The sequence below is a fragment of the Arachis hypogaea genome, chromosome 13, assembly GCF_003086295.3.
Source record: "Arachis hypogaea cultivar Tifrunner chromosome 13, arahy.Tifrunner.gnm2.J5K5, whole genome shotgun sequence".
In the NCBI taxonomy this organism is placed as follows: Eukaryota; Viridiplantae; Streptophyta; class Magnoliopsida; order Fabales; family Fabaceae; genus Arachis; species Arachis hypogaea.
Genome location: NC_092048.1, coordinates 1,839,914 through 1,853,735, shown reverse-complemented (window position 1 = coordinate 1,853,735; position 13,822 = coordinate 1,839,914). Strand labels below are relative to the sequence as shown.

The 13,822-nt window shown below is 31.7% G+C and overlaps 1 protein-coding gene across 1 annotated transcript; it reads right to left on the bottom strand.

Annotated features, from left to right (window-relative positions):
* Positions 1-10,560: 10,560 nt before the first annotated feature.
* Positions 10,561-13,360, bottom strand: LOC112736332 (leucine-rich repeat receptor-like serine/threonine/tyrosine-protein kinase SOBIR1). Its single transcript, XM_025785730.3, has one exon. The coding sequence runs from the start codon at positions 12,670-12,672 to the stop codon at positions 10,735-10,737; it is 1,938 nt and encodes a 645-aa protein (XP_025641515.1). The 5' UTR covers positions 12,673-13,360; the 3' UTR covers positions 10,561-10,734.
* Between the last annotated feature and the right edge of the window lie 462 nt (positions 13,361-13,822).

Here is a 13,822-nt window from a genome sequence, read left to right as displayed (position 1 = left end):
TCAAATCTAAACATATTAATAGTGAATAATCTTTGTCTAATGAAAAAGTCATATATATATATTTTTTTATTTTTTTATTTAATTAATATATGATCGGGTTCGCGAGTTGGTTCGGGTTCTGCATCCCCAGAACCGATACCTGAACCAATTACTAATAAAGGTCATCGGTTTAGTTCGAGTTAAACCCGATTACTCATTAGTTTTAGAACCAATTTAATTAGTTCGGTTCGATTTCGGACGGATAATTGGATACCCGCTACGCGTGCTCACCCCTAATAATAACTAATTAATGATTGTTTTTATATGTATAAAATTAACATGATTGAAAAATTGTTTTTATATACAGTATAACATAATAATATAAATAAAACTGAATTGAAAAGTGGTATAAAGATGCATGCATCCAATGGATGTTAGAGCCATCGCAAAAGGTTGTAGCTGTATTTATCTGGCATAGCATAAAAAAAACTGTTTTCTTTATTATATATATTATACCATTATAAATAAAATCTCTATTATTAACTATCTAGCAAGTGAGTTACAAGATTATTACTTTGTAATTATATTCCAACTAATGAATAGCTTCTGGCCTTCTACAGTGAATTTATAAAATCAATGAATAACATCCTCCGAAAATAGGATACTTCTACAATGAAAGGTTATTTTTGAAGTTAGATAGAACAAACTTTAATGTTAAATTAATTAAAAAATTAAAAGTGCTATAATAAATAAAATTAATTCTGGAGTTATGCCAAATAAATTTTCCATAGTTTCAACTTTCACCTAACTAATTTTAAGAAAATTGCTCAACAAAAGACCGTCATGAAGTTGACTCTTCTTACAATTTTTTTTTGTTATTTATGATATTTTTTAATTCGACAAATTAATGATTAATCCATTAAAAATTTGAGTTTTATTTAAAAGTCTACCACTGATTAATGAGTTATTATATAAAAAAAATAAGATTTAAACTGCTAACACTTATTTAAAAAAACAAATGAATTAAGTAACTAACCATTCTACTAACCTAAATTTTCTTTGTATTTAAACAGTTTTTGTGCAGGTGGGAAATGGATCTTTTCCATTTTTTTTTAACACTAGTGTGATCTCTCACTTTTAATTTTATAAGTGGGACTAAAATTAAATAGAAGAGAGAGAGCAATGAAAAGTGAGATCCTACACTGGACACCATCTAGTTTTTTTTTTTTTCTAGCACTATTTATTGGCCAAAACTGCAACTTTTTTGATGAATGAATAAGGATCGTCCACTCTCTCAAGTTGGGCCTCAGCAACCTGGGCCATGTATACCTGCAAACTAAATATCCTTCATTTTCACTTAATTCTACACAACAAATTTTCTCTTAGTTTGAGTTGCTTTAACCATTAGCCTCCTCGGTCCCAAAAGAGGATGACCCAGGTTTTGGCGTCAACCAGACTCATAAGTTTGGGTTGAAAATGAAACCGAGGAATGTGCGGTCATGGCGATGGACGAACGAGGACCTCAAGGCAATTAGGGACAGCTTTAAAGAAACGAAAGATTTGAAACTCCAAAGACCACCAAAGTTTCGGCGGGATGAAGACGATGAGGAATGAGGATGTTTGTTGATGGAGATGAAGATGCTGCCGACGAAGACGAAGATACAGCCGACGTTTCGATAACTGTGTCCATTGATTTTGGAACTTTGAGCGTCGAAGATATATCCACTGATTTGGAATTCTTTCGCGTCAAGATGCGGCCGTTCATCTGCTTGGCTTGCTGAGGAAAACTTGCTGTAATGGAAGATAAAGAGTCTAGCTTTGTGGAAAAATGAAGAGGGAAACGTATGTTTGATTTCTGGATTGGGTTGGGGGCTTTGAGTTTTTGTATTAGGTTTCGACCAGATTTTGGTTTAGATCTTTGACCAAAAAAACCATTAGCTTCTATTTAGTTGGTATTTTACAATTTTTTTTTAATTTTAATTTCTCAAATAATTCTTTTTTTTAGATTTAGGACAAATTTACTGCAAACTTCACTCCAAATATTTAAAAAAATAGTTGACTGACTCAAATTTTTTAAACTTTACAATAGACAATGACAATCATTATTATTGTTTCCAAAATACATAAGAATATATAAGAGTACATAAAAATAATTCATACTTTCATTGGAAAAATAATGAGTTTTTTAATTTATAATGAAAAAAATCTTATTAATAAATATGGTTTATTCCTGTATATTTGTGTATTTTTTGAGACGATAAAAATGGTTGTCATTGTCGCCAACAATATTAAAAAAAGTCATACTCGTTATCTGTGTACTTTTGTGTACTCTTATATATTTTTGGAGACGATAATAATGGCTTAAAAATTTGAGTTTCGTTGATTATGGAAAAAATTGAAGAAGCAAAAGAAATAATAATAATAATAATAATAGTAATGTGTTCTATATATACTACATATATTGTGGAAAAAAAAAGAAGACGACAAAATTAAAAATAAAAAAGAGTATAATAATAGACCTAAAAAAATAAAAGAAAAATGAATTGGTCAAATCTGAATAACTATAAGTACCATTGAAGGCTAGTTCAATTCATTGAATAATATTATTGCTTTTATTTGTCTTCATATACCGTAATACGAAAATATTTTGTCATAAAAAATGTCAGCATTTACTTTATTTAATATTATCGATCATTGGATCATAATAACCTGTACAAGATTGGATCTTCTTTTTCTTCGTTATTATCTTCCCAAATAGGTGGAGCAAAACGTAGCATCTTCTCTTTCACCGTTGAACATGTTTCACCATTCATGAGTTCTTGTGTATTATAATTGAAGAATGCACCATTAACAAAACTCTCAACCTTTTCTTGATCATCATCATAGATGTTACAAAGAGCCTCCATGTATTGTAAGGGCAACTTTTCCATGATTTTAACGTAGTGCGAGACACGACGGAACGAGTCACGGCAAAGAACCCTAGAAAAATCCAAGAGCTTAAGTTCGCTTTTAGTGGCGGTTGGAGGTGGCGGTGAAGGAGGGTTTATTGCTTTTCGTAATAAACAGTGTTCTATTGGGTGGGTGGCGGCAGCGGTCATGGTAGGGACACGTGGCATCATCATCATGGACATAATTAGCATGAGAAGAATGATGATGAACTTTGATGAAGACATTGTTGAAGACTTGAAGAAGCTAAAAGTGTTCTTAAACAAGAATATTTGATATGAGAAACAATCAACTAAGTATGTGTGATTTAGTGACAATTGATGTTATTTATATACAATAATATCGTTAAGTTTGATTTGATTTGGTTTAGATTAGATTAGATTTATCTTATCTAATCTAACTAATCTTTTTTTTTTTATGGGAAAGTAATAACAATGTAGAGAAATTTTATGGGAAAACAAACTTAAATGAATTTATTGTCATCAAAACAATTAGGGTGTGGTACTGTGGTTGATCACTGCTTAATTTCCATGAACCAATTAAAAATTTAAAAGACAAATATATATTATTATTATTTACTATCTACTAATTAACTCTATTTTTCTCACCAGCTTAAGTGCATATATTCTTCATAACTTGGAAATTAAATAAAACCATGACAACATAGATTTATATATTAACTATATCACCATTGTTTTATTCAATGTCAAATCTGAATTGAAGGGTCAATATTGAAAGATCAACATATATAGATAAAAAAATGGGACTTAATTTATTCATATGTTTTAATTTCCCCAGTATCATTATCTATAAATCTATATCTTCTTTATACCTTGTTGATACTCTATAATTTCTTCAAGCTTGGTGGTGGAGCCTTCAATAATTTCTTCTTATTTTCTCTAATGGTAGCACAAGTTTCACCTCCTATGAGATTTTGCGGATCAGAACCAACAAAATTATCTTTGACATAACCATTAACCTTTTTTTGATCATCATTATAGATATTACAAAGTGCCTCCAAATAATGTCTGGGCAATTTTCCGGTCGATCGTATCGAAAACCATACTATTCGAAACTGATCTCGGCAAACAATACGACCAAAATCTACCATTTTTTGGTATCTTTTGGCCACCGGAGGTGGAGAAATAATTTTCGTCCTTATACAATGCTCAATAAAACTAGTCTCTCTCGTTTCAGCGGAGATACATGTCGTCGTCATCATGGACATGACTAGAACGAAAGTTACAATTGTCCATGATGACGAAAACATTGACCAAGATGTTCTTGTTTGAGAACTAGGAAAAGAAAATGACATTTTTGTTGGTACATCAAACAAGTGTGCTTATGATAGTTTGTGGGATTTAATTTTTCTAAAAAAAATTGAAACAAGATCTCATAATTTTTATTTTTATTTTTTTGCCCACTATTAATTTGTTTTTTGGAAGTGAAACAAGATCTCATTTTAGTGAGTGTCCTAGAATTGGTAACTTCTCCTAATTTATGGCAAGTTCGTGAGTTTCTTCTTACGTGTGATGCAATGCATGTTTATAGAGTTTCTTTGGTTTTGGTAATCAAGTGGTAACTCCTTTTGAGAGGAGCAAATAAAAGGAGAAAGAGAAAAATGGTTTTCATGTGCAAACAATAAATAATAATGAATGTTACTTCCGACCCAAAATTAATTTGTTGAAGTTATAAACACTAATGCCCTATCCATTTAATCATAATGTATTATTTTAGGGAACATAAATTTATTAATCTTTTCCCGGATGAATGATTAAAATAGAGTAGTAGTGTTTATAGCTTTAATTTGAACCCAAAATTTTGGGAATAAGTATTATTTTTGTTTTAAAATGACATGAGATATCGTATCAATTGCATTCTTTTTAATAAGATGGTAGGGTATAAACCCAATGGGGATTTTATTTTATTTATTTAATAGTAGTAGATAAAATATGAGTTGCCTGGTAAAAGATGATAGGTTAATTGCTCTATATTATTTTACCAAAGAATATTGTTAAATAACTAAGATGCACTTTTTTTTAATACACGTTTTTATCAATTCATTATGTTAGCTAACCCTTATTTTTTTATCACTGGTCAATGAATTGCTGTATGCTCAAAGCGAAATTTATATTTCTGATATTTGAGCAAACGAGCGAACTGACCACTCGATCAACCCAAATTGGTTCACTCACTTTGTTACTAAAGTTTGGTATAGTAGTTATGGTGATGTAATTATTAAACTATAATTTCAGTTTACAAATATGTACAATAAAATGCAAGCCCAACCCTTCAAGTTGGACTAAACTATATAGTTTTTGGGCTCAGACCCAGATATCTCTGTTAGATCCATTTCTTAAATTGATCTTATTCGTCACCACTCACCAAAAGTAAAAGACAATCCAGACCAAATGAATAAATAAAAGAAAAAAACTATTGATATTATTACATTATTATTAAATTATTATTTTATTTTATTTGTTATCTTATCTTTTTTATTTAAAAAAACAAATTTGTTATGCTTATATTTTTTTAAATTAGTTATGTTTTTTTTTTCTAACAAAATCATTTAAAAATTTTGGTTATTTTATCTTATTTTAAAATTTAAAATCAGTTTAGTAATTAATATAAATAAATAGCATTATTCTCCCATACAATAATAATATATAATAATTTTTTTATTTTTTTTTTATTCTTTCATAATTTTATTAATTATCATTTTCAATAATGCTAAGTAGTGTAAATTGTGATTTCATGAATTGTGTGAATAGCTCAAATAAAATTCTTTTTTCAATAATATCTTTTTTCCGAGCTATAATTTGATTAATTTCTGTAGCATTGTTTTTCTGTTTCAACAATCGAAAGTGAGCAAAGTATCATGGTGTTTACCGTGTTGAAATTTAAAACTTATTTAATCTCTTAAACTAAAACTAAGTTAATTTAATATTAACCTTCAATATTTAGTAAGAAAGTTATATATATATATATATATATATAATAAAATTTTAATAAAAAAATATTTTATTATAAAATAATTTAGAGATATATACTACTCAAACTCTCACTTCTATAACTATTTACTTCCTAAATAGATAGTTAAGATTTAATTCAATTAATAGTTCGTATAAAATGGCATAATCTCTTTATATTCATCTAAGAGGTCATGAATTCGAGTCTCCCTATCTTTAATAAAAAAAAAATATATGTAACCTATCACATTTTTTTAAACTCTTTTAGATTATTCTAAACTACTCTTCATGTTTCAATACATATTCATAATTTTTATACTCTTCGAGAATATTCTAAAAACATCTAGAGCAATCTCAAACACTCTAGAACATTATACGAACACCATTAAATATATCATTGTAAAATTTAGAAATAAGTATTGTTTTAGTTTCTAAAATTTGGGATCAAAATTAAAATCGTCCCTAACGTTTTTTTCACCTAAAATTGTCCTTAACGTTAAAATTTATTTTCAAAATCATCCTTTCTTAAAAATAATTTTGGACAATTTACCCTTTATAAATTGATAATTACATCTAAAAAAAATTCATCCTCCCATCATATATATGCCCTACAATCGTACTTCCGTAATCTCCATCTCCATCAACATCGTCTACCCATTTTCGCCCCTCTCTCCATGCAATTTGCCTCTTCCTCTTCTCCGTTAGCGACCTCTTCGTCCCCATCAAACCAATATTGGAATGAAAATGTCGAAATGAAACTTACTCTTTTTCACTCATCCTTTTATCAATCAATTGGTGAACACATAACTACCAATTTCACACTAAAGTTAAACCAAATTTCAAAAAGGATGCATCAAAATTAGGATGACTTTTCAAATAGTATGTAGTAAAAATCAAGCACATAGTTTTACCTACTAAACTTCTATGATTCATTCTGGTGAAGTGTTAGGGACAACTTTAGAAGTTACCCCAAATGTTGGGGATAAAAACGATACTTTACTCTAATATTTATTGGTTTTTTTTGTCGTATTTTTAAATCATTCAGAAACTATTTTGTTGATATTATTTTTCAAGAATCATTTTATCAGCGACTGAATCTTTCGAATACTAAATTAGTAGTTAACCTTATTTTTAAAGAATTCATACTTACAAATATTTATAAGTCGGATCCAACGAATTTCTAACTCATTAAAGTTCACCATTCAATAGACAAATAGTTAACCGTGAACCTTATTCGATTGAACTGGCTAGTTTGATCGGATTAACCAGGAACCAGTCATCTGGCCGATTTGATTGACTCCAAAACTATTCTGCAAAAAATCGGTGAAAAATCGTTCGAACTGGTAGTTAACCGGCAAACCGGTGAAACCAGCCAGGTTTTTTAGAGTTTCGGTTTTTCAATATCCACCAAAATGGCGTTGTTTTGATGTCGAAAAAAATCCTTACTGATTACCACCCACATAGCTGACCCATCTGACCCATTTTCGAAGAGCCACTCACCACACATCCTCAACCCTAATTTCGTCTTCTAGTCTTCCTCCAACGAACTCCATCGTCCTTACCACAATCGATGCCAGATCGAAGCTGCTGTTAGCGGGCAGAAGGAACTCACCGTCGCGGATCAAAGATGCTGTCAGCGACGTCGTCGTCTGGTCGTCTGAACTATGAAGCTTTTGGCGTCGGCGTTGTCTGGTCGTCCTAATCGTCGGGATCGCGGTTTGAAGATTTTGTTAGCGTTATCGTCGGACATCTATTCTGTTGCCGTGAACTCTAGGCCTTCTCTGCTCTCCATTGCAGTGAGTTCGTGTTTTTCAATTAATTTTTTTATCTTATTAAATAACTATATAAATTGCTGGTTGCTGCAGTGAGGAATTTAGTTTACTGATTTGAATTCAGTTATTTTTTTTTATTTTGTTAATGGTATGAATTGATGGCTTGATGTAGATTTTTTTTGCTTTTCAGTTTTTTTTATTTTGTTAATTATATGAATTAATCATTCTGTAATTTTAGATTCTGAATTTTGAATGCTATATAGAATTGATACAAATTTGGATTCTGAATTTTGAATGCTATATTGAATTTTGATGAATATAATTCTGAATTTTAAATGTTATATGAATTGATATAATTTTAGATTCTGAATTTTTGTCATTCTAAATTTTGTTATAATTACTATAATGACTGAGTTTTTATTTTGCTGTATGTAATTTGTAATTTGTATATTGTATATAACTTAGATGGAACAACCACAAAGTGATCAACAACCACAAGTTAATGCCATCCAAGAATCTCAAACAGCTTCCTCTCGAAAAAAATCTTACCCGACTTATAAATATTTTACTGTGAAGTATGACAAAAATCACAAAGAGCATATACATATATCTTTTGTTTGAATACTTATAATGGAGGGGGTATATATAGAATGAAATATTACCTTGCAAAAATTTCTGGACAAATTAAAGTATGTAACAAAGTCACTGAAGAGGTTGAACTTCAATTCAAAAGGCTTCTGATGGAAAATAAAAAATAAGATGGAAAAAAATTTGAGGAGGAGTCTTATGATGTGAAAATACAAGCACAAGAGTCTGAATCGCCTAACCCTGTACAACCTGTTGTTTCTACAATAACAGGAGACAAAAAAAAAAAAAAAGAGAGAAAAGCTATTATTGTTACCCAAAAAATTATTTCAAAGAAATGACTACTCCAGAGTCTCAACCGACTTTAAAAAGTGTTTTGGCCAGTAAAATAATTGTGCACAAGGCTAAGTCGGAACTTGCTAAATAGATCGTTGATACACGTATTCTTTTTAATGCAATTCAATCACCTTACTTTTAACCTGCATTGGATGGTATTGCTGCAATTGGACCTGATTTCACATAGCTGACCTTGCTTTTCGTATTTCAAAAGTGACTGTGTTTATTTACAATCATATGATCTTCTTGTCCTGGCTTAGAAAAAGAAAAATTTGGAAAGAAATTGTTCGACCAGGAGTCACACGTTTTGCCACTATTTTCATTATTTTGAAAAGTATATATGATCACAAGAAAGATTTGCAAGTATTGATGATGGACACATATTTCACTTCTCATAAATTAGCCAAAAGTGTTAATAGGAAGATTGTTAGTTCAATTGTCTTGGATAGTAAATTTTGGCAAGATTGTGTTATCACTGTGAAAATTGTTGGTCCTCTTGTTAATTTGTTGAGGATTGTTGATGCTGATGAAAAACTCTCTTTGGGATACATGTATGAAAGCATGCAAAGAGCCAAAAATACTATCAAGACAATGTTTAGAAATCGAAAAGCTACTTATATGTCATACACAAGTATCTTGAAAATGCGGTGGGATAAGCATTTAAAGCGCGATCTCTATGCGGCGGCGTACTTTTTAAATAAAGCTTTTTTCTATAGTGAGGATTTGGTTAAGAAGGCAAATATTTTGAGATCTTTACTTGATTTGCTTGATGTTGAAACCCTTTGCGATGACTCAGTTGCCGCAATGCAAGAAAAATAATTGAATCAAAATTATAAAAAAAGTTTTGGGAGAAAAAGTGCCAAGAGAGTGGCAACGAAACTTGAACCTGGTAAGTTATTTTATTTCTAAGTTCAATTTAGTTTGAAAGTTTAATATGTTGAGTAATAAATATTAAACAGTATTTGATTTTTATTTTTTATATATATTTAGGTGAATGGTGGAGGTTACATGGTGGAAGAACTCCTAATTTACAAAAAAAATGGTAATTTGTCTTTTTCATCAAACATCTTCTTCGTCTGGAGGTGAAAGGAACGGAAGCTTTTTTGAACAAATCCATTCAAGAAAGAGGAACTGGTTAGAGTATCAAAGACTAAGTGACATTATTTATGTGACTTATAACCTACGCCTTCAATCTAAGTTGCATCAAAAGAAGATGAATTATGATCCAATTGACATTTAAAGCATTAACACGGTAGATTTTTAGATAATGGCAGATGAGGATGATCCTGAATTTACTAATGGAGATGTTTAAGGCATTGAAAGTTTAATATACACTGATAATGCTATGCCTTCGTATTCTGATGGTGAGTGACATAGCAAACTCTGTTTCATTCCATAAAAATAAATGTTGTTAATTTTGATTTCTTATTGAATTTTTTTCTATTTTATTAGATGGAGGAGACATGGAAGTTAAAGTGAATATGCTTGATATTGTAATTGAATTCTCAAACACTTTTTTTTGTGGTTCTTCTAAAGATGGTGGTTTTGGATTACTTGTACTTAATGATGATTATGATTTCTGATGTGTAGTGTCTTTGTTTAGTTGAAAACTTATTTGTTCAATGTTATTTTTTTGTGGTAGAATATTTTGTGTTTGTCATTTATGTGCATTTTGATTTCCTTTAACTATAAATTTTAATATTTAAAATTGTTTATGAACTTTTAATAATAAATTATGAATAATTTATTATGCGAAATTATCAAATTTTAAATTTTATTAATATAAAAATTATTAAATTTAAATATTTAAAATCATATATTAATTTTTTTATAATTTTATTCTATATTTATTTAAACCAGATCAATCACAATTCAACTCCAATTAAATCATTAAACTAATCATTTAACCGATTTAATCACCGGTCTGGTTCTCACAACCTTGCTTATTCCATAATATATATCTCATTAAACAATTAGGATCACAATCACAATGCTAATTTATTAACATTATGTTATAAAGAAAACACTATCATTATATTTGTTCATTACACTTCCTAGCTAGGAAAATACAATTTTACCCAAACATATTATATAATACATTAGAAATAGAGAGAATCTACTCCTTTGTTTCTTTTTTTTCACTTTATTTAAGAGAGATTCATGTCATCATGCTTGATTTGAGTTAACATACACCTAACTTCCTTGCTATTAGGTCTCTCCTTAGGATCATCCATAGTGCAAAAGCATGCAATCTTAAGAACAAGAAGCATTTGCTCCTCAAAACCATTCCCACGAAGCTTCTCATCAATGGCTTCCTTTGGAGTCTCCGAGATGATAACCTTCCTCATCCATTTCACTATACTCATCTCATCCGTGTGTTGGAAGAAGTCATCAGAGGGAAGTTTTCCCGTCACTAAAACTCCAAGCACCACCCCAAAGCTGAAAATGTCACACTTATCAGTGAATTTAAGAATCTGGTGATACTCTGGTGCAATATAACCAACTGTACCAGCAACTTTGGAAGTAGTAATGTGAGTTTGAGCATCAGGCATTGCTTTTGCAAGACCGAAATCGGAGATCCTAGCTTCCATATCATCATCAAGAAGAATGTTTCCTGGTTTGAGATCTCTGTGAATGATTCTTGGACTATGACTCATGTGAAGGTACTCAAGTCCAGAAGCAACTCCAATGGCGATCTTGTGCCTTGATAACCAATCCAGTTCCTGATTTCCATCTTGAATTTTGTTTAACAAATCTTGTAAGCTTCCATTCTTCATGTATTCGTAAACCAAGAGGTGGCAATCAGGGCGGGAAACATGAGCAAGAAGGGGTAACAGATTCCGGTGTCTGATATGGCCGACTGTGTTGATCTCTGATCGGATTTGTCTCATTTTTTTGTGTAAGTCTCTGCTTTCTTCTTCTTCCATTTCAGTTGCATCCTTCGGTGGTTGGATGATTTTTTTTATGGCAATCATTTTTCCGTCGCTTTCTGGCAACTCCGCCTTGTAAACCTCGCCGGAGCCACCTTTTCCGATGAGTTCCAAGTTCGCCAAACCATCTTCTTTCTCCAAGAATGCCAAATCTTCGGCTTTCTTGATCAGAGGACTGAAGATATCAGGGCCGCCGGCGCGTTTGCCTCCTCTTTTCAGTAACGCCTTTGTCAGTTTGAAAAGCAATGAGAATATGAAACCGGATATTATTCCGGCAAATGCTCCGGCAAGAAAACCGAGTATCCATCCGAGAATCTTTCTCCTGTGATTGTGGTGGTGATGGTGGTTGGGTGCCGGTCCGGGAGCCGGAGAAGAAGCGCTGGGAAAGTAGCTCCTCCTCCTCCTTTTGTTTGATCTCGGAGATGGCGCGAGAGCGGTTATGCCGTCGTTGCTCTCTCCGTCGTCCTCGGCGAAGATGAAGCGTCGTGGGACAATCGGCGTCGAGCCTTCGAGGAAACTGTTGCCGGAGAAGTTGAAGTGTCTGAGGTTCCGAAACGAGCGAACGGAAACCGGGACACGACCAACGAAGAGGTTGTCGGCGACGTTAAGCTTTTCCAAGTTCGGAAAATACTTGAGGAAGTTGAGGTTGCCGGAGAGTTTGTTGGAGGAGACATCGAGGACTCGGAGCCTTGCGAGCGAAGAAAGGCGAGGCGGGACTTCGCCGGAGAAGCCGTTGCCACGGAGGTCGAGGATTTCGAGCTTCTTGAGGTTGACTATGGAGTTTGGGATGCGGTCAACGAGGTGGTTATCAGATAAAGAGAGTTCTTTAAGCTCAGTGAGGTGTCCAATGGCGGAAGAGAGGGTTCCATTGAGATTCTTGGAGGTGAAAAGAAGGCGCGTGATGCGGAGGACGTAGGTGGCTGTGGCGGTGTCGTTGGTGGAGAGCCTTCTCTCGCAGAACACACCATCGATGGTGCATGGGTGGAAGCGTTGACCGTTGACTAAAAGTGCATTGAGACCAAGGTCTCTTTGGAGGGTTTTAAAGGCGGTGAGGTCTGAAGGGTGGAGATCAAGCTTGGCTTTGATGATTGAAGAGGAGAAGAAGAAGAATAACAAGAGTAAGAGCAAGAAGAAGATAGGATTTTGTGAAGCCATTGAAGAAGAAGAAGAAGAAGAGAATGGTGTTTTTTTATTTTTTTAATGTGTTTGTTTAATGGTTGTTTATAAACATTATAAGGTGCTAAAAGCGTGTGGAATTTTTTTGCTGATGGGTCCCTCTTTGGACTGAATTTTCCACCAGGACTCCTGGGAGTTTACCAATTCAAAGTTTTTTTTTTTTTTTTTGGAGTAATCAGCAAGTTGATCATCAACAAATTTTCGATCACATTTATTGGTTTTTTAATCATTTTTGTTTTTTTTTTTTAGTTTTTTAAAAATTAATTTTATTAGACAGATTAATTTTTTTATAATTTTAAAAGAGAATTAATTTGTGTGATTTTTTTGGAATCTAATTATTTAATAACAAAATTTATTAGAGATTAATTTGTAAGTATACTTTATTAATTTAAAAAAATTATTAATAGAAAAATTAATCAGTTTCACAAAATAAAAAATTAAAAATTAAAGAAAATATTATTTTTAAATGAAGGACTCGTAATCTTTTAAAAAAAAATTTATTAAAAATCGAAATAGGTATTCATCCTTTCTTTTAATGAGAGGCCGAAATATTGATTGAACTTTTTTGTTTTTTTAGTTTACTATCGTTCTCTTGGTTCTTATGGTATTGACAACAATGGAATGACTTTGAAATTTGAATTATGACTTTTTTGTTTTTTGTTTAAAAGAAAATATTCTTTTTTTATTGTCTAAAAATGTTCAAATGTAAGTGAAATTAAACTAGTTTACGAATAATAATTGTGAAGTTAATTTGTATGTGTTATAATAGTAGGGATTAATTTCATTTATTTTTTTCTTTCTAACTCATACAATTATTTATTTATTTATATTACAAAAAAAAAACAAATTAATAAAATTCGTAGGTTTTTTATAGGAAAAGAAATCTTATTTAACCTTTCAAAATGATTATATATATTACATTAATTAAAGTATATATATGTTTTTATTTATGGTGTGGCTACACGGTGGTGAGTTTTCACGTTTCAGTAGTGTTCCGTCTGTGATGACCGAGGTTGATGATCTCCGGCCGAGTACTTGGATGCGTGGCTAGATTATATGTTGTCCTCGAGCAACGACGTGAGTTTAACCTCGGCCTTCTGAAACACGGCAGCGGGAGCACCTGCACAAA